The 20,466-nt window shown below is 59.6% G+C and overlaps 4 protein-coding genes across 6 annotated transcripts in view; all 4 read right to left on the bottom strand.

Annotated features, from left to right (window-relative positions):
• Nucleotides 1–969: 969 nt before the first annotated feature.
• LOC108509914 (glial fibrillary acidic protein-like) lies at nucleotides 970–6,426 on the bottom strand. Its single transcript, XM_017839528.1, has 6 exons — nucleotides 6,113–6,426; nucleotides 5,423–5,483; nucleotides 4,954–5,049; nucleotides 4,719–4,880; nucleotides 1,401–1,526; nucleotides 970–1,194 (listed from the first exon to the last, which is right to left on the bottom strand). Exons 1-6 carry the CDS (start codon nucleotides 6,424–6,426, stop codon nucleotides 970–972), a joined length of 984 nt encoding a protein of 327 aa, XP_017695017.1.
• A 5,530-nt stretch (nucleotides 6,427–11,956) lies between these two features.
• On the bottom strand, nucleotides 11,957–14,156 carry LOC108509913 (Ig-like V-type domain-containing protein FAM187A). The gene is made up of 2 exons (XM_017839527.1): nucleotides 13,998–14,156; nucleotides 11,957–12,906 (listed from the first exon to the last, which is right to left on the bottom strand). The coding sequence occupies exons 1-2, from the start codon at nucleotides 14,154–14,156 to the stop codon at nucleotides 11,983–11,985; spliced, it is 1,083 nt and encodes a 360-aa protein (XP_017695016.1). The 3' UTR covers nucleotides 11,957–11,982.
• Nucleotides 14,157–15,596: 1,440 nt separating this feature from the next.
• LOC108509912 (C1q-related factor-like) overlaps nucleotides 15,597–20,466 on the bottom strand; it is a 24,655-nt gene continuing 19,785 nt past the window's right edge. The window contains 1 exon segment of the mRNA XM_017839526.1: nucleotides 15,597–15,776. Within this exon segment, the coding sequence (XP_017695015.1) occupies nucleotides 15,597–15,776 (180 nt within the window).
• On the bottom strand, nucleotides 16,953–20,222 carry LOC108509916 (PHD finger protein 7-like). Of its 3 annotated transcripts, XM_017839531.1 has the most exons (5): nucleotides 20,014–20,222; nucleotides 19,825–19,916; nucleotides 19,639–19,740; nucleotides 19,358–19,482; nucleotides 16,953–17,560 (listed from the first exon to the last, which is right to left on the bottom strand). In XM_017839531.1, the coding sequence occupies exons 1-5, from the start codon at nucleotides 20,099–20,101 to the stop codon at nucleotides 17,470–17,472; spliced, it is 498 nt and encodes a 165-aa protein (XP_017695020.1). In that variant the 5' UTR covers nucleotides 20,102–20,222; the 3' UTR covers nucleotides 16,953–17,469. The 3 variants fall into 3 exon arrangements, with proteins under 3 accessions (XP_017695020.1, XP_017695019.1, XP_017695021.1); XM_017839530.1 differs by having other exon boundaries at nucleotides 19,639–19,916; nucleotides 20,014–20,219; XM_017839532.1 differs by lacking the exon at nucleotides 19,358–19,482 and having other exon boundaries at nucleotides 19,639–19,916; nucleotides 20,014–20,219.

The following is a 20,466-nucleotide window of genomic DNA, read 5'->3' as shown; positions in this document are numbered from 1 at the left end:
GGACAGGGACATAAACCCCCTCACCTGATGAGACCACTAACTCCATCTACAATGTGTCTGAGTTTGTAATAAGCATCTGTTGGGGGCAGTTTGAGCTCCAGAATGAGCTGGTCGATCTTGTTGATGCACATGGTCACTGCCAACCTCTCCTGCACCACGTCCTTGATCAGCTGCTCCGTGTTCAGCATCACCTGCAGGGAACAACCAGCTCAGAGCCCCAGGAAAGCCTCCATGAAATGCTATCTGGGGCGTGAGGGGCAGCCAGTGACTGCTGCCAGGCTGCAGAAAAGCCCAGGCTCAGCTACCAGCGATCAGCTAATCCTCCTGAAGCTGAGATAGGTGCTGACCCAACTGAATTCCTTGAATCCAAGCCTGTGGACATCTCTGGTATAAATAACCTGCTCAGTTTTAGGTATCATGGGGATGGAGATGCACGTAAGTTGAACAATCAGCTTACAGGCCACATGAATCACATCAGCCTGGACACAGGAGCCAGAGGCGTCACTGCCTGTTTGTATGGAAAACTCACTTCCCAACCCATCCTCCAAAAAACCTTCACCCTGACAAGCTGAACCCATCCCAGGCCTTCATGCTAAGGCAGGAGCAGAGACTCCAGAGAAGCGATGCTGAGGTTCACCTCTAGGAGAAGCTGGCACTCACCTCCTCAGTTGCATCGATGAAGAGCACAACGCTGTCTGAGATGCGAAGAGCCCCCAGAAGCCACCCCTGCTTGTGCCACCATCCTGCTCCCCTGCCCCCCCAGCCTCACCTCGGACCTGCAGGTTGGAGAAGCTCTGCACAGGGATGGTGATCCTGCAGGAGCAACCAGGCCATTGGGAAGAGTGTGGGATCCTGCTGCCCCCCCAGCTCCACCTGCCTGGGGCTGGGGCAGTGGGGTCTGGAGGATGGTCTCCAACCCAGCCGGACACCCCAGAGGGACCACGAGGATGTGGAGCCCCTGCTGTGCCATCACCTGCTCTCCTCGATCTCCAGCAACTTGCGGTATGTGGTGATCTCCATGTCCAGGGCCAGCCTGACGTTGAGCAGGTCCTGGTAGTCCTGCAGATGCCGGGCCATCTCCTCCTCGAGGCTCTGGATGTCCTCCTCCAGCCATGCCACTGTGTCTTGATAGTCGGCCGTCTCCAGGGTGTAGCGCTTCTCCAGCTCTTGCAGCTGCCTCTCCAGGGACTCCTTCTGGGGGGCCACAAGGGGTCGTGACACTCTCCATGGCCACCTTCTCTCAGGAGCTGGGGGCTCATCCCAGTGCCCATCTCCCACCGCAGGGGAGCTGCCATTCTCCAGCACTGCATGGTGTCCCACTGGGGCTCCAGGGAACCCCATGGTGGTGGCAGTTCCCCAAGGCTGTGTCCCCCCTCTTGCACCCCATGGCCATCACCTACCGAGCCCCTCAGAGCCTCCAGGTCGCAGGTGAGGGCCTGCAGCTGGCGCCGGTACTCATCAGCCTCCTGATTGGTCGCGTGTAGGGCCTCGTTTTGCTGGGCGGCCGCGTCCCTCAGGTCTGCGAACTGGGACAGGGACATGGCCACGGGATGGGACCACGCAGCAGGGATGTGTCCCGGTGGCACACGGCCTGGGGGCACAGCTCTGCTGTGCTCCACAGGAGGGACATAGCCCTGGGAACATGGAGAAACATCCCTGACACAGGTGGGAACAGCGGAGATCCCAAACCACCTCACCACCCCCCAACTCCAGGTGAGCAACCTCAGCCCTGAGGAATCATAGAATCATAGAATCAGACGGGTTAGAAAGGACCTCTGAGATCATCAAGTCCAACTCTTGATCCACTACCACCACAGTTGCTAGACTATGGCACTAAGTGCCACATCCAGCCTCATCTTAAAAACCTCCAGGGACGGAGAATCCACCACTTCCCTGGGCAGCCCATTCCAATGGCTGATTACCCTCTCTGTAAAGAATTTCTTCCTAATATCTAACCTAAACCTCCCCTGGCGCAGCTTAAGGTCATGCCCTCTTGTCCTACTGCTGACTGCTTGGGAGAAGAGACCAACCCCCACCTGCCTACAACCTCCTCTCAGGTAGTTGTAGAGAGTGATGAGGTCTCCCCCGAGCCTTTTCTTCTCAAGGCTAAACAACCCCAGCTCCCTCAGCCTCTCCTCATAGGACTTGTGCTCCAGTCCCTTCCCCAGCCTCGTTGCTCTTCTCTGCACCTGCTCCAGCACCTCAACATCTTTCCTGAACTGAGGGGCCCAGAACTGGGCACAGCACTCCAGGTGAGGCCTCACCAGTGCTGAGTACAGGGGCTGAATCACTTCCCTGGTCCTGCTGGCCACACTGTTCCTGATCCAGGCCAGGATGCCATTGGCCTTCTTGGCCACCTGGGCACACTGCTGGCTCATGTTCAGCCTCCTGTCAATCAGCACTCCCAGGTCCCTTCCTGCCTGGCTGCTCTCCAGCCACTCTGTCCCCAGCCTGTAGCGATGCAGTGGGTTGTTGTGGCCAAAGTGCAGGACCTGGCACTTGGCCTTGTTGAACCTCATCCCATTGGAACCAGCCCAACTCTCCAGCCTATTCAGGTCCCTCTGCAGAGCCCTCCTGCCTTCCAGCAGGTCAACACTCCCTCCCAACTTGGTGCCGTCTGAGAATTTGCTAATGATGGACTCAATCCCCTCATCTAAATCATCGATAAAGATATTAAACAGGACTGGGCCCAACACTGATCCCTGGGGGACACCACTGGTGACCGGCTGCCAGCTGGATGCAGCCCTGTTCACCACCACTCTCTGGGCCCGGCCCTCCAGCCAGTTCCTAACCCAGCACAGAGTGCCCCTGTCCAAGCCATGGGCTGCCAGTTTTTTCAGGAGTATATTATGGGAGACAGTGTCAAAGGCTTTGCTGAAGTCCAGATAGACCACATCCACAGCCTTCCCCTCATCCACCAGGCGGGTCACCTGATTGTAGAAGGAGATCAGATTGGACAGACAGGACCTGCCCCTCCTAAACCCGTGCTGGCTGGGTCTGATCCCTTGTCCATCCTGTAGGTGCTGTGTGATTGCACCCAGGATGATCTGCTCCATAACCTTGCCAGGCACTGAGGTCAGACTGACAGGCCTGGAGTTTCCTGGGTCCTCCTTCTGGCCCTTTTTGTGGATTGGTGCGACATTTGCCAACTTCCAATCATCTGGGACCTCCCCAGTGAGCCAGGACTGTTGGTAAATGATGGAGAACGGCTTGGTGAGCTCTTCCGCCAGCTCCCTCATCACCCTTGGGTGGATCCCATCTGGTCCCATAGACTTGTGAGGATCCAAGTGGCTCAGCAGGTCGCTGATTGTTTCCTCCTTGATTACGGGGGGACTGTTCAGCTTCATATTCCTATCTACATGCTCCAGAAGCCAGCTGTCCTCAGAGAGACCTGTCCTACCATTGAAGACTGGGGTAAAGAAGGTGTTAAATACCTCAGCCTTTTCCTCATCTCTAATAACTATGTTCCCCTCCATGTCCACTAAAGAATGGAGGTTTTCCTTGTCCCTCTTTTTGCTACTGATGTATCTATAGAAAGACTTTTTATTTTCCTTAACAGAAGTGGCAAGATTGAGTTCAAATCTTGCCTTTGTCTCTCTGATTTTCTTTCTACATGACCTAACTAAATTCCTGAACTCTTCCTGAGTAGCCAGTCCTTTTTTCCATAATCGGTAGGCTCTCTTTTTCATCCGAATTTCCCTCAAGATCCCCCTGTTCAGCCAGGCTGGCTGTCTTCCCTGCCAGCTGGGGAACTGGGACTTTCGGTGGACTGGGACAGCCTGCTCTTGTGTATTTAAGACTTCCTTCTTGAAGCATGTCCATATCTCCTGGACTCCTTTGTTTTCAAGAGCTGTTTCCCACGGTACCCTCTGAACCAGTCTCTTGAACAGGCTGAAATCTGCCCTCCGGAAGTCCAGCGTAGAGGTTTTATTGATGGCCCTTCTTGCATCCCTGAGTATTGAGAATTCTATTATTTCATGGTCACTGTGCCCCAGACAGCCTCCGACCACCACATCTCCCACCAGCCCCTCTCTGTTTGTGAACAGCAGGTCTAGCAGGCCCCCATCCCTGGTAGGATCATTTACCAGCTGGAGCAGGTAATTGTCTTCTACACACTCTAGGAATCTCCTAGACTGCCTCTTCTCTGCCATGTGGAGTTCCCAGCAGACATCCGGCAGGTTAAAGTCACCCACAAGAACAAGGGCTGGCAATTTTGAGACATCTGCCAGCTGCTTGTAGAAAAATTCATCATCCTCATCATCCTGGTTAGGTGGTCTGTAACAGAGTCCCATTAGGATGTCAGCCTTGTTGGCCTTCCCCCTGATTTTGATCCACAGGCACTCAACCTTATTGTTACTGACTTCAAGTTCTAAAGAGTCAAGAGACTCTCTAACATACAGAGCCACCCCTCCACATCTCCTACCTTGCCTGTCCCTTCTGAAGAACTTGTAGCCATCCATGGCGGCACTCCAGTCATGTGAGTCATCCCACCATGTTTCTGTGATGGCAACTACATCATAGCTTTCCTGCTGCATGATGGCTTCCAGTTCCTCTTGTTTGTTGCCCATGCTGTGTGCATTGGTGTACATGCACTTCAGCTGGGCTGCTGATTTCGTTCTTAACTTGGGCTTTCTCTCCTTAGGCTGATCACTGGAGATGACATTGCAGGTGGGGACAGCCAGGCCACTCCTCCATGGGGCCACGAGCTCGCTCTGCACCTTGCATTTGTACCACTGCTCTGTCTCCTGGGTGTTGCTGGCGGTCACGGCCTCGTACTGGCTGCGGATGTCACGCAGGGCGGCCGTCAGGTCTGGTTTGCTGGCATTCACCTCCACATGCACCCACTGCCGGGACAGCTGCTCCTGCAGCCCTTGCAGCTCCTGGGGGGGGACAGGGGGGCCAGCACAGCCCCCCTGAGCCCCAGGATGCCCCAGCCCCCCATGGCAGGGTTACCTCCTCGTGGACCTTGTGCAGGAAGGCGATCTCATCCTGCAGGGTCCCCACGTGCCGCTCCAGGTCCAGATGAGCCAAAGTGGCATTGTCCACATCCTGTCACCGTGGGGAGACAATGATGAACAGTCCCAGGCTAGTCCCCGGGTCTGCTCCCTCCTGAACTGTCTGGCCATGTCCATTCCTGCCCTCTGCTGCCCAGCCCTGCCTGTCTCTGCCCATCGTAACATATCCTGGTCCCTCACTACTTGCTCCTGCCCATCCCTGCTCCGTTTCTGCCCCATCTCTGTTCCATTTCTGCCCTATTCCTGTTCCATCCCTGCCCTGTTCCTGCCTCTTTTTGCCCATCATAACACATCCCAGTCCCTCACTGCCTGCTCCTGTCCACTCCCTCCCCATCCCTACCCATCCCAAGGAGAGGACAAGATGGGAGCTGAACCCCTGCAGTGCAGGATGTGGCCCCTGCCCTCACCTGCCTGTAGGCAGCCAGGTTGCTCTCAGCCTCCAGCCACGGGGTCACCTCATCTTGCAGCCTGTGCCAGAGCAGGGGCACCATTACGCTTCTGGCACCACGACCCCTCCAGCACCATGACCCCTCCCGCACCGTTACCCCTCTGGCACTGTGACCTGTCCCTCTCTGCCCACGGACACACCTCCCTGTGCCAACACAGCCCCACAGCCCCAGTACCCACTCAAACCCCGTGCCAGTGCCTGCACCCATCCTCCACCCCCTCCACCATCCCACACTGTCCCCAGGGGTCACTGTGGTCCCCACCACCAGCCTGGTGCACATCAGTGCCTGGTCCCCAGGGCTACCCTGCTCCTGTCTCCATGGCCACCCTGATCCCTGGGTACCCCTCAGTCTCCATCCTGGTCCCAGGGGTCACCCTGGGCCTTGCCACCACCATGGTCCCCATGACATCACCATTTTCCCGGCCACATCACCATCCCCATCACCACCGTGGTCCCCAGGACAACCCTGATCATCACCCTGGTGGCCATCCTGGTCCCTGCTGCCACTTTGGATACACCCTGGTCCCTGTTCCAGTGGCCACCCTGCTCCTGGTAATCACCCTGACACCCATCCCAGTGACCACTTTCCATCCTGCTCCTGGTGGCCACCCTGGTCCCCAGAACTAGCCCCAGCTGGACAGTGCCTTACTTCTGCTGGAGGCTGCTGAGGTCCTGGGCCAGGTTGAACCTCTCGATCTCCAGCCGGGCCTTGGCAGTGTCCAACTGCTCCACGTGGCGCCGCAGCTCCCGCAGCTGCTCCTGGTAAATGTCCCCCAGGCGGGACAGCTCCTGGTCCTGCGCCTGGTTCAGCTTCAGCACCAGCACCTTGTTCTGCTGCTCCAGCAGCCACACCTTCTCGATGTAGCTGGCGAAGCAGTCATTTAGCTCCATCATCTCCACCCTCTCGCTGGTGCGCATCTCCCGGAACTCCAAGTTGAGTGCCATGGCCAGCAAGAAGTCCATCCTGCCCGAGCCCAGTTGGGTGGTTGGGTGGGTGCCGCAGAGTCCCTGGTGGCTCTGGGCTAGGGGGCTGGTGAGGGGCACCCAGTGCATGGGGGTAGCGGGGCCGAAGCGGTGGCTGTCGGAGGATGGGCGCTGGCTCTCCATGCCTGGGGCGGGTGTGATGTGCCCTCCTGAGGGTTTTTATGGAGCCTGGAGCCCCCATATAGCTGGATGCCCTGGCACTGGTCACCGACCAGGGAGCCACTGGGCCAGCACAAAGCCTGGCAGGGGTGTCTGTGCTCTGGCACCCAGTCTGGGCACCGTGACACAGCCCCCTGCCCACCCCCGGCCCCCCTGGGGGGGCCTGGGGCACATGGCAGGGCAGAGATGGAGCAGTGGCCAAGTTCACTCCCAGGGCAGCCGGTGGGAGGGGGTGGGTGCAAGGCTGGGTGCTGCACCGTGGGAGATCCACACACATGTACATGTGAGATCTGTGTATACACGTGTGGGGTCACCTACACCTCCACTCGTACACGTGTGCACACCTACAGGCACACATGTGCACAGAGACACCTCCAGAGACACACACACGTATCTGTCCATGTCCACAGACACACACTCCATGCATACACAAGGGGGACACACACAGTGTGCACGGATACACACATGTGCTGCTTTCCCTGAACATGTGTGCACACACATGGGACACACCCAGTTCCCCTTCCACACACACATAGCATGCACAGGCACAGCCACCCTGCTGTGCACACACGGGCACAGCCAAGCCAACACACGTGTGCATGTGCACACACATGCCCAGAGTGGCACATGCCCAGTTACACTTACATGTACGCACAGCACACACACACACAGAGCCATCTCTGATGGGGTTAACAGCAGGTCTAATAGCTCCCAGGATGGAGATATTGACTGGGAAAAGTTCCGAGTGTATCCTTGATGATAAGGAAGTCAGTACGCAGCCCTAATGGAGAAAAAAAAGGCAGGCTGTAAAGTTGGTAGGCCCAGGATGTGGGAACTGCAATAAGGCCTTGAGCTTTGCCAAATGTATCGCCCATAGATCCTAGCCAATGAAAACGCTGTTGCTTGCTTACCTAAAATAAGGATACTGCTTACTGCTAGCAAGGGGTATAAAAAAGCAGATGAGAAAATAAAGAGGAGGAAGAAGACATCTTTCTTGCACATAACTGACTCCTTGTATCTTTATCGGCCGTCACGACTCTACACTGACAATCTCACTGTGCACATGCAGGCACACACACACATGGGCACACACGTGTACACGTGGGCACACACACAAACACGTGGGCACACACATGTACATATCCTCCCCATGTCACATCCTCTAGGATGAGCCCTGGCACGAGCAGCTCAGCACCAGCCCCCATAGCCCATCACTCCAGGCTATTAAGGTCAGGTGTTAATTAAGTGGCTGAAGCCTTTAAAGTCTTTCCCATCCCACTGGATCTGTGGAATCACTGCCTGGTGCCCCTGGAGCCTGGGCAGGACTCAAGACGCCCATCCCCATGCCAGATCCAGAGGGGACTTATCCCACCATAGCTGTGTGCACGACCATGTCACCATCCACACATGCACTGAGTTTGGGGGATCTTTTGCCCCTTTTGCCCCGTTGGCCCATGGCAGGGGGTGGTGAGAGCCAGGGCCGGGTGCCAGGGGCTTTCCCGGGCAGCTGAAAGGGGCTTTGTGAGGGGCCAGAGCCGTGTCTGCCTGGCATGGCCTGGAGGGGGCCTTTGTGCCAGGGCACAGCACTGCCGGGAAACACGGCGGGATGGATCCAGGACGGAACCACCGCCAGCCCTGTCCCCTCCCAGCCACGGCGTCCTGACCACAAACTGGGACATGGATGGGCCTCGGGGACAGCCCGTGCAGGGGATGGGGGTGTTTTGGGGCCACCAGTGAGACATGGTGGCAGTGGGGTGGGTGCCCCGAGAGGCAGCTGGGGTGAAGCTGATGGGCAGGGGGTCCCTGGGATGCTGCTGCAGGGATGGAGACAGGGACAGGGATGGGGACCAGCCTTGCTGCTGGCAGCAGGTGGCAGCCGATGGCCGGGGAAAGGTCCTGCCCTCTGCGGGACGGGGACACGTGGCCGGACCGGAGCCATCATCGCCGGGCCACTGAGAGTGGCCCGTGGTCCCTGTGGGTGCAATTTGGGAGGACCCCGAGCCACTGGAGACAAGACTGGTGGGACTGGGGTAGCTGCCACATCCGCTTTTAATGACCAGAAGTTCCTTGTCCCCAGCCAGCCCCGTGTCCCCGCAGTTGTCCTGGGCCGGCGTCACCAGCGACAGGTGGGGGTTTGCCCTCCGAAACGCCAGTTTGGGGGCACCTACGCACCCCATAGTGGCACTCAGTGTCCCCAGCCAGAACAGTGGCATCCCTGGGGACACGTGCTGTGTGACAGCCCTGGTGACAGAGGACCTCCATTCCTCGCGGGGTGGGGGGGACAGAGCGGGGGCTTTGGGGTCCTGTGTGAGCACCTGCTGCTCCCCAGGGATTGATCCTCTCCCAGCTCCCACAAAGCGGGATCAAAGCACGGGAAGCTGTCAGTGTCGGCAGCCGCGGGAGGCAGAGCTGGGCTCTCCCCCCTCCTCCTCCTCCTCCCGGCCCCCCCCCCCTAATGAGACAAACGAACTGCGAGTGGGCTGATAGTGTGTTAATGAGAACCTTCCAGGCTGAAGAAGACAAAGGTGAGATGAGCCGCTGCCAGGCAGGGAAGGGGCAGGAGGAGTCGGTGACCCCGGTTCCCGTGGGACAGCGGCACACCCGGAGCTGTTCCACATCCCAGTGCTGCTCCTCCCACCCGTGGTCACCTTTTCCAGGCCAGCTTAGCTGGGAGCTGCTCCTGAACCCCAACTCCTCCCACGGGAGCTGCTGTGGGAGCCCAAAGAGGGGAGCAGGGCTGTGGGAGGGAGTTGTGGAGGCCCAAAGAGGTTGTAGGGCTGTGAGAGGGGCTTTAGGGGCCAAAAGGGGGTACAAGGCAATAGGGGAGGCTGTGGCTTAAGGGGGTGTCAGGTCGTGAGAGGGGCTAAGAGGACACAAAGGGGACAGCGCTGTCCTAGGGGCAGCTGTGGGTGCCCAAAGAGGGTTCCCAGGGTTCTAAGGGGTCACTGGCCAGAGTTGGCACAGTGAGGGAATCAGAGCAGGCCTTGCCCTGCCTGGGGCTCCCTCCCCACCCCTGCACCCCCCAGCTGAACCACCCCCCCCCGAGTGCATGAGGACATAGAAAATGGGATCTGAAGCCATGTCCTCCAGCAGCTCCACGCCCCCACCCCAGCTCCCACCACTGGACACCCTCCTTGCTGGCTACAGCTGCTCTGGCACTCACCTCTGATCCTTGCAGGAGCTCCTGCCCCATCTGTTCCTGGGCTGGGTGGGCTCAATGGAGCCTTGGATCTACTTTGAAAGCCCCCAAGCAGCTGTGGGGGATGGGGGAACACAACAACGCCCCAAAACCACACAGCCTGAACTTGTGCTGTGCCTGCACCAGTGCTGAGAGTGGCTGCGTGTCCTGGGGACACGGGGGAGGTGACATGCCAAGGTGCCCCTGCACAGCTCCAGACTGGCAGCTGATGTGACCCCAGGATGCCACATGGATTTGCTGGATGCCTTGGCCCCAGTGCCAGGGCTGCCCCCTCAGCACTGAGCTGGGAATTGTGCTCCCCAGGGGCTCTCTCCATGTGCTTCCCCATTCCTGGTGCAAACCTGCTGGTGGATTTCAATCCCAGCAGGGCTCTCACTGGGCAGACAGAGGCTCTGGATGTCACTCCAGCCTGAACCTGGTGCTGTTTGCAGGGAGCAGTCCAGGTGTCTGGATGCTTTTCCAGAAGCTCCCAGCTGCTCACTGGGGGTGTTGGATTCCTGCTTGCCACAAATCCCTGAGCTGTGCTGGAAACCTGCCCTTCCCACTGCTGGCTCTGCCTCCCAACAAACAAACCACGTGCTGGTGTGGATACAAGAGCAGTTCCCAGCTTCCAGCACCTGTGTGACACCTCCAGTCCATGCAGGGTTGGTTCCTGGGAGGGCTGGGGGTCTTATAGTGTGATGGGGGAGGCACGTTTGGTTCTACTGGGAGATTTTTAGGGATTAAGAGGGGAAGGCAGGGAGCAGTGCTGCCAGGTTGGTGGCTGTGTCCCTCCTGGCCTGCACCAGCCCTGGGCTCAGCACCCAGGGCTTGGCTGGTGCCTCCCTGGGGGTTCTGCAAGGTCGTGTCTGGGGGCTGAGTTTGGGGGCAAAGTCTTCAGGGAGAGTCAGGGCTAGGGCTGTGTATCAGGGGTTAATTATGCTGATATGTTTGGTCTGTGTTTGCCCCCGCCACCTGTGAAAGTTCTGCTCCTTCCCTGCCAAGTTATGGGAAAACGAGAACTGATAAACGGGAAAGTTGTCCTTGAAGAGAGCTTCTTGTATAAACTGTTTTAATTGGTGTTCTGTGATTGGCTAATCGTCCTCCAAGGTCACTTGAAGGAGAGATTGAGGAGGAGGAGGATGAAGTAGCGCCCCCAGACTCAATTAAGAAAGACCCCTAAAGCAGACTGTGCGCTTTAGGGGATTTGCGAAGTTCTCACGCGTGCGCAGAAGAGATGCACTGACATAACCAGGAGGTGGGACTGAGGGCCTCTGGCTGGGCAGTGCTGGCCACTCCTGGGAGGTTGTGGTCAGTCAGTTAATTGTATAAAAGCAGACAGTGCTTTCTTGGAGGGAGCTAGCTTTACCTCAAGGACAACATTGCCTTTGGCAGGGACGCCTGCCAGTTTGTGAACTTACTGACTCTCCAAGGATGCAGCTTCTGCTCTGGGTAATTATAGGCATGCTAGGTCGGTAAGATAACTTTATGGGCAACAGCTGGGTAACTGGGGAGGTTGTGCTGGGGGCATATTTTTCTCCTCCTTCCTCCCTTTTGGGTTTGTTCGTTTTATTGGCCACCTCTTGGTAATAAATATTGGTTTTTGTTAAGCTTTTAACGGTGTCATGGTTTCAAGATTTGATATATTTCGAACCCTCCCTAATACAGGCTGCTTCCATGTGTGGGCCCTTTTGGGGTCATGCCGGCGCTCTGGGTAGGTGTGTTGCCCTTCAGGGACCCAAACAGCCGTACCCCACTCCTCTCACCAAGTGTGGGAGGTGCTGATTGCTTCCTGTAGCTCTGTCCCTTCCTGCCACATCCCTTCCCTGGCTTTGCTCCTGGTGTCATCACTGAGTGTTTGGCTCATCCTCATGAGTGCAGATTGTGTCCCTGTAGCCATCCCAGGCTCCCGGGGTGGGGCATGGAGCCTGCAGCAGGCTGAGGAGCTGCCCTGCCCCAGCCTAGGAGAGGGGTCCGTGCTGCCCTGTGGCCTTTAAGCTTTGCCTCAAACATCGACTCCCAACTCTGTGCTGAATTGGGCGAGTTCAAAACAGCCCCAGAACCAGAGATGTTTATTCACCAGGTTAATTTGAAAAATAGTTTTCCTTTGAAAAGTTGAAAGCAAAGAAAAAACTAAACATCGGAGATTTCCAACAGGAGGATGATCCGAGGAATCCAAGTGCCCTGGAGGGGAGACGCTACAACCCAGCCGGTTTCCTGAGCACCCACCAGCAGCAGCGGCCCAGGTGGGTGAGGAAGAAGATGCCGGTGATGACGGCGAAGCTGATGCCCATGGCCCTCATGATGAAGATGGACTCAGGGCCGCACCGGTGCTGAGTCGGGAAGGTGACGCTGAGCCAGAATCCCGCCATCATCTCGCCGTCCCTCCAGCAGAAGTAGGTGCCCCTGTTGCTCCTGCGCACCCGCAGGATGTGCAGGTGGTTCCCGTGGTCGATGAAGACCCTCATGCCCTTCCCAACACCCACGAGGTACTGGGAGCAGTAGAGCCGGACCGAGTCCTTGTCCCAGCCTACGGTGTGCTCCGGGTGGGCCCCCGGGCACGTGATCACCAGGTCAGTTTGGGATGGGGACATGGGCTTCTCCCCAAACTTGTAGATGATGTTGGAGATGGACTGGACTCCCTCCTCGGGCACCTCCTTGGGCGGGCACAGTGCCAAGCAGCTCCAGACGGCCACCTCGGGGCTACGGAGGCACAGGAGGCACGGGAAGTGCCCTTCCTTGGAGCTGCACAGGTAGTGCCCAGAATCCCTCACCTGGGCCCAGAACATGATGAGTCTGAACATGTGGATGCTGAAGTGCTTCAGCAGGTTGCTGCCTGTGAGGACGTGGCTGGAGTCCAGCACCATGGTGCCGTTGAAGTCCGTCAGCACCGTGGTCTTGCAGCTGTGCAGGTTCTTCTGGAAGCACCAGATGACAGAAGAGACCTCCTCGGGCTTGCACTTGCAGGGCAGCTTGAAGGTCATGTCTGCCAAGTAGGCAACATTCTCAAATGTCAGGAAGGCGGGACATGCCATCTTCTTGAACACATCCCCTTTCTTCTCGATGGCAAAGGCCTGGAGGACACCGACCAGGCAGAGGAGGATGGTGGCTCCGGGCCGGCTCTGCCCCAGCAGAACTCACCCAGCCCAGCCAGGGATGTGCTGGGAGCGACCCCCCTGCCCTGGGACAGCCTGGCCTCTGTGACACCCACTCTGGAACCTTCCTGCCTTCAGCAGCTCTGGAGAACTGTCACCTGTGTCCCTGGACATGATGTGGCTGTGATGGGAACAATGGAACTGCTGCCATCTTATGGAATCACAGGGTCACAGAATGGCTTGGGTTGGATGGGACCCTAAAGATGATTTCATCCCAACCCCCCAGAGTAGAGGATGACCATCCCCTCCCTCACCCCCCTGGCCACCCCTCTTTTGATGCACCCCAAGGATGCATTTGGCCTTCAGTGCTGCCAGCGCTCACTGTTGGCTCATGTCCAGCATTTCCTCCACCAAAACCCCCAAAGTCCTTCTCTGCAGAAGGGCTCTCAGCCCTTCTCCCAGTCTGTGCTGATGCCTGGGATTGCCCCAACCCAAGTGCAGCCCCCTCCACTTGGCCATCAAGTTCTTGTGGTCCCACTTCTCAAGCTTTTCCAGGTCACCCTGGATGTCCCTATCCTTCTGTCGTGTCACCTGCCAGCGTGCTGAGGGTGGGCTCTACCCTCTAGTTCCTTAAAGGAAACCTGGGGCCGAGCTGATGAGGAACCTGGTCTGACTGTGAGAGTGGGGTGGGTGGAGCCAAACAGGGCCCCCTCGGGTCACTGGAGCCACCATGGCAAAGGGGCTTCAGTCCCAGCAGTGTCAGCCTGGGGGGTGGGAGTGGGACTGTCGGAGCAGCTCCCTGATGGGAGACAGAAGTTTCCTGAATTTCCAGTCCTGGGCTATGTCACGTGCTGGAGACAGTGCTCAATGTGTGATAATTCCTGCAAGGCACTTCAATAACCCAGGACTGCCTTGTGCATCTCCCGGGCAGCCCCTTAACCCACAGCCTCCCCTGTGGCCCTGCACCCCACCCGTGGGCCCCCAAAGGCCCTCTTGGAGGGCTCTGCAACTCCTTTACGCCTTCAAAGCCCCTCTCACCGAGCCCTGCCCCCTCTCCGTGCCCTCACGGCCCCTCATACACATATTTTAGGCACTTACAGGCTCTGACTCTCCCCTACCGCACCCCTCTTCGGCCCCCGCTCTCTCAGATACTGCGACTCCCCTGTTCCCGTCATTTTTAAATGGGCCGCGAAGCCACGCCCCGCGTCCTGATTGGCCCCGCTTTGCCTCACGACTCCCCATTGGCCGCGCCCCGCCCACACCGCGCTGTGCCTCATGGGAGCTGCAGTCCTGTGGCTATGTGAGGCATCATGGGAGCTGTAGTCTCACCGCCCTTTGCGCCCCCTGCCGGCGGCTCCCGGCACAGCGGTGGGCCAGAGCCCCGGGGGTCCGGGAGGGTCCTGGAGGGTCCCGGGACCCCAGGGCTGTGGCTGTGGCCCTTCTGCTCGGGGCTGCGGCCGACAGCCCGGCCCCGCCACCACCTCTATGCCTGCAGCTGGGATCAGTGCCGGGGAACAGCGCCTGGACCTGCCAGGGTTTGGGGGACACACACACAGGCTGGGACACACACACACACACCTGGGGGACACGGACACACGCACCTGGGGACACACACCCCCACTCACCCACCCCTGGGGAACACCCCCACACATCGGGGGGATACTCGCCCCCACCCCCATGTCCCCAGGGCTCCCATCCTCTGACCCCACCAGGGCCACTCTGGACGCAGCCGCTGGCCCTGAGCACCTGCTGTCACCTCTAATTGGGTCACATCCTGCCCATGCCAAGGCAGTGGGGACGGGCATGTGTGCCTGAGGGTCCCGGTGCCTCTGTGTGGCCTGACCGTGTCCCCCCCTCACAGTGGCAATGCTGTGTCCCTTTCATGAGGCCACCCAGCCTCTGGGGACAGGGACATGGCAGTGGTGGCACCCCCAGTGTCCCCAGTGGAGGTGGCAGAGGGGCCACAAGCACTTGGAGCCAGGGAGCCCCTCCTGTCTGGGCTTGGATGAGCCAAGCGGGGTCGGGGGGGAGGGTAGCAGAAGGACCTCGTCCCCGTTGTGGGGGACACCGGGGACACAGACAGCAGATGGGGAGAGGTCACAGCTCTGCTTTACCATGTTGTCGCCCCGGGGGGGGGCAGGCCGGCAGCTCCCCCTGTCCCCCAGCGCAGCCCCCCAGCCCAGGGCTGGGTGGGCACTGCACATCTGTACATCAGGACCACTCTGCCAGACCCCCGGCACCGCCCCAGGGAGGGAGGGAACAGCAGGGATGGGGCACCGGGGGACAAGAGGAGGCTCAGCCGGGGGGGGTTGCAGTAGGGCAGCGTGGGAGATCCCCCAGCCTTTCTGCCACCCGCCCAAACCCTCTGTAGCCCCAAGCCCTCAACTGGCAGCCACGGAGTGACTTAATGGGAAAAGGGGGGTTTGGGGCACCGTGGGAAGCTGAGAGCACCAGGCTGGGGGGGATCCATAGGCTGGACCATGGCAGGGGGATGCTGTGGGGCTGGGCAGGAGTGAGGGAAGGCCATGGGAGCTGTGGGGCAGCAGGGAACTGAACCATGGCCCAGGGACGCTGTGGGGATGGGGATTCAGAGGGTGCCATGGGGCTGAACCGCGGCACAGGGATGCTGTGGTGCTGGGGGTTCGGGGGGTGCTGGGGGCAATGCCGTGGGGCTGGGGGGTCAGAAAGGTGCTGGGGGCGATGCCGTGGGTCCAGGCTCAGTCTGAGAGGATGATGAAGCCGGAGAAGGTGCTGTACTTGTTGTTGTTGCTGCCATGGGCTTTGCCCCCGTCCAGCCTGATGAACACCTCATCCCCTGCATCAAGGTGCAGGATGACGCTGTTACTCGCGTAGTTGTAGTTCTGGTCGGTGTCCTGCGCGATGGCGCTGGCCAGGACCTGCCCAGGGGACACCGTGGGACCGGCTCAGGGCACGCCCCAGCCCGCGGGGCCCACGGGACACCCCTGGTCCCAGCTCACCCGCAGTCGGAGGGTTGCACGCCCCTGGATCCCCACCCATGGGTGAACAGGTCCCGCATGGGTGAGGCTGCTCCAGGCATCCCCCAGAGCCTCTCCCTGACCCAGCAGGCACAGATAAGGGACCATGGCTCTGAGTTTGGGTGGGGGACCGTGGCACAGACATGGTGCTGTGGCACTTGGAATTGGATGCAGGACCACAGCTCTGTGTTCTGATGTGGGACCACAGCTCCGACATGGGACCCTAGTCTGGGTTGGGATGCAGGACCAGACATGGGACCATTCCCCCAGGCTCAGACATGGGACCATGGCACACAGACAGGACCCTAACTCAGGATTTGGATGCAGGACCCCAGCTCAGAGACAGGGCCCTGTCATTGGGTATCCGTCGAAGGGCCTCGGCTTGAAGGGGGGAAGAAGGACAGACGACACACATGAGGATGGTGAGACAAAGAGATGTCTGCCCGCTCAGCGCAGCAGGCAGCTTTTTTATTCAGTTCTCCCACCTCTACTTTCCCATACACAACACAAACATATTCTTACAACAACATCCAGGAATGCGGCACCTGCACTCAGCCACACAGCTCAAGGCTGTGTCCATGGGAACTATCTAATAGCTCCACTGCTCTCATGGGAAATGGCCTAACACTCTGCAACACTCCAAATCCTTCAAACTTCATTTGTGGGGCTGTGACTTCACCCCACAGGGCCCCAGACCCAGAGTCAGATGTGGGACCACATCTAGGACACAGGACCCCAGCTCCCAATTCAGATGTGGGATCACAGCTCCAACATGGAACCCAGATCCAGGTTTGGATGAAGGACCCCAGCTCAGACACAGGACTCCAGCTTCAGATTTGGATGCAGGACCATGGCTCAGACACGGGGCCCCATCTCTGGATTAGGATACAGGACCGTGCCTGGGATGCAGGATCCCATCTCCCAGCCCAACCCCAAACCAACCCACTGAATCTCACACATCCCTCAGTGCTTCCCACGAGCTGAACAAGGACCACGAGCGTGTGGCAAGGGCTGAGCTCAAATCCCCCCTAGATCCCCCCCTCACATGGACCCCAACCCACGGGATCCTCCCCCCACAGAGCTCTCCTGGGAGCCGGGATGTGCTGGGAGGTACTGGCAGAGCCAGAGGAGCCGTCACCGCCTGGACAAGCAGCTCCATGGCTGGACCTGCTGCTGCTGCAGAATTCTTTGGGTAATCAAATCTCCACCAGTGCCTCGTGGGGAGATCGCGGTGCTGGCTGACAGTGACAAGCTGGCTGCTGAAATGCAGAAGCGCTGCACTGGGAGAAGGTGCTGCTAATTACAGCTGACCAGAATCGGCTCTTAATTGGCTTGTGCTGGGAGGGCAGGCACCGGGATCGGGGAGCAGCAGGAACGGGAGGGCTGTGTCCACGGAGTCCTGTCCTTTGCCTCCAGGACAGGGGTCCCGGGGTCTGCTGCTCCTCGGGGATGCAGATGCACCCGAGCCCACGGGCAGCGATGGTGTGGTCAGATGCTGTTAACTCCGGAACCTACTGATGGCCCAGCTGGGGATCCCCTAGGATTTGCTCTCACCCCGCCCAGCCTCATGCCACCACCAGAACTGTCACTCTGTTCAAAGCCACCCCGTGTCTTCCCCACCACCACAAGTGTCCCCGGGAGATCTCCATCGGTCACAGCACCACAATCTCCAGGGGACGCTGCCTCTGCCAAGGAAGAGGAGAGGGGGAAGAAGCAGGAGAAACAGGAAAAAACAGGTTTGGTGCCCGGTTCTTGCCATGGTGTGTCCCCCCCCCCGTGGCAGCCGGAGCTGCCCGGTGCCATCCGTCTTCCCTCGTTAAGGAGCCACCTCCTCACTGCTTGCCTGCCAGCCCTTCCCTAACCAGGGGAGATAAATGGCAGCGCTGGGCCCAGGCTCTCGGCACAGCGCTGGCAACAGGAGGGGGGGCTTCCACCCACCCCCGATGACCTCACCCTCCTTGTCCTGCTCCGCACCTCAGTTTCCCCGTGGCACAGCCATGTGGTGTGAGCCCCGGGGGTGACACAGCCCCAGGCCCGACTGTGCTGTGCCCACTGCCCCTGACCCCAGTGATGGTGCTGGGAGTGTCTTTGGCCCTGGGGACACTCTAGGGTGGTCCCCAAGGGGGTGGGCTGCACCCAAGGGCTTTCTGAGGGCGACAAGGGGCAGTGGGGTGCTCCCATGTCTAGGCCAAGCCACTCACGGTGACACTTGGGGCCTCGGGCACGTCGTGTGCCCCACGTGCCATGGCCACCATGGCCCCGAAGGTGTGGCAGCAGGTGCCCCCCAGACTCCCAAGTGCAGTAGCAGGTGCCCCTTCTCCACACCCACCGCCGGGGCTCCACAACCACCCCCAGCACTCCTGGAAGGGCCTCAAACCTGCTGTGTCCCCCCCGCCAGCACCGGGCTGACAATGGAGCCGGCGGGGCCTGACCCAGCAACACCAACCCCCACCACGGGGGGGGACCCACATCCCCCACCCACCGCCGGGGCTCTTCCACCAACCCAACCCAACACCCTCAAAAACCAACTCCCGCCAACCCCCAGGAGCCACCAAGGGCTGAGCAGGAACAGCAGGAAAACAACCACCCCCCCCATCCTGTGCATGCCTGGGAAGGGGGAACTCATCCCAAATATTCTGGGGGGAGCATGGGGGGTCAGGACATACTCGGGCTGCCAGCACAGATTTCCCTGCAAAGCCTACAGTGAGTCAGGCTCTGGAGAGGAGATCGTGCCCCACAGAGGGAATTGCAGAGGGGCCCTCAGATTCCCAGCATCAATCAGCAACCAGGAATAGACACAAAAGGTCCCCCCAAAGATTTCAGGGGGAGTGTCCTGTAGGGAGAGGACAGTGTCACCCCGCCAGGGCGGGGCTGGCAAGTGGGAGGCTGCTCCAGGGGTCTGCAAGAGGCCTCATGCTCTGCTCGGCCCCAGCACTGGCTGGTACCAACAGCCCCAGCTGCCCCCGGCCCTGGGCAGCTCTGCTGCCACAGGTTGTGCCCTCACCATGGCCCTGCAATGGCCCTGGCTGTCCCTCACCCGTGGCCCTGTCCATGACCCTGTCCCTTGGCTCTCTCTCTGCCAGCTCAGTGTGGGGCACACGGGCTGGGGGTCCCTCCCGCGCCCCCCGGGCAGCTGGCGTTGGCTGGGGGGATGTGAGGGCTGGGCCTGCTCAGCACAGCCCCGGCCTCGTGCCCAGTGCCTCTTTCCTGCCCTACACAAGAGCTTCCCAGCCCCCCCAGGGCTCCCCTGCTGCTGCCTCTGCTCCTGGCCCTGCCTTTGCTGCTCCCTTGGCTGTGCCAGTGGCTGCAGGGGGGGGATGGCAGCAGCTTCAGCTCCACGGCACTTCCTGGGGGGAGCTCAGCCTGGAGGGGACAGGCAGGGACCTGATGGGGATGGACAGGGGCCCAGCAGGGACAGCCAGGGCCTGCAGGGGAAGGCACAGGGACAACCTGGCCCCCCTCACTGCCAGGGCAGGAGGTACCTGTACGGTGGCATGAACTCGGTGACACAGCCTCCCTGCTTGGCACAGGGCAGGTGGAAGCTCAGGTCACAGTGTCTTACCCAGCAGGGGATGGCGGCCCTGCTCTGGCCACAGATGCAGCAGCTCTGGAAAGAGCAGAGCAGCCCCATCAGCAGCAGCCTCAGGGCCTCCTCCTTGTCCCAGAGCTGGTTGGAAGGGCTGGGCTTTCTTGCTTGGGGTCTGGGCTGAGCTCCAGCAAACCTCGCCTGGCCCAAATCTCCCTGCTCTTGTCAGGCTCTCACCTGCTGAGCCGCCTGGGAGACTATATCTGGGATCTCCCTTTTGTCAATATCCCAGTCTTCTAGTCGCTGAACTGGGCAGTCAGGAGAGTTGCTGACAAAAAACTGCAGGAAAACACACTCACTGATGAGGAGAGAGTGGTAGGGACTGCCTGTCAAGAAGTGGAGGGAGCCCGCAGAGCAACTCACCAGGCAGAACTTGTGGACACAGAGCCCAAGTACGAAACTTTTTTGCCCGCAGATGTCCGGGTCAGCCTCTGATCGCTGACACAGCAGGCATGCTGGAGGGGAGAGAGACAATGGCCCCAGGCATGGCACCTGTGCTGCCCGCCCTGACAGCGGCTCTGCCAGGCTGCCGGAGGGGCACTTTGCTCTCACCTGGCTCCCTCTCTTCGGGGGCTTGCTCTTTTCTCTCTTCAGGGGCGTCCTGCCTCTCCTCAGGGGTCTGCTCGTCTCTGTCTGCCATGGTGACTCTCAGCAGGGCGTCTGTCCTCGGAACACCAAGATCTCTTCCAAGGTGCTCCTCCACTGGTTCCGAGGCAGGAAACACTGACACTGGGCCCGAGCCCTTGGCCCCATGGGTCACAGTGGCCACTGTGACATCAGCACCCTGCACCTGAAATACGGGCAGGGATGGCCTCAGCCCCACCCCCAGTGTGAGGTGGCCCCTTGGCAACTGAGGTTCCGAGGTGGGTCCCGAGCCCTCGGTAACCACAGAACCGGGGCGGCTGCTGCTGCAGCAAGCGCAGGGTCAAATGCCAGGCCCTGGGGCAGCCACCGAGGACTGTTGGGCAGCCACTGTTGTAGGAAAAGTGCTGTTCAGGCAGTGCC

Source organism: Lepidothrix coronata, unplaced genomic scaffold (assembly GCF_001604755.1).
Source record: "Lepidothrix coronata isolate B3197 unplaced genomic scaffold, Lepidothrix_coronata-1.0 Scaffold432, whole genome shotgun sequence".
NCBI lineage: Eukaryota > Metazoa > Chordata > Aves > Passeriformes > Pipridae > Lepidothrix > Lepidothrix coronata.
This window is presented reverse-complemented; position numbering and strand designations above follow the sequence as displayed.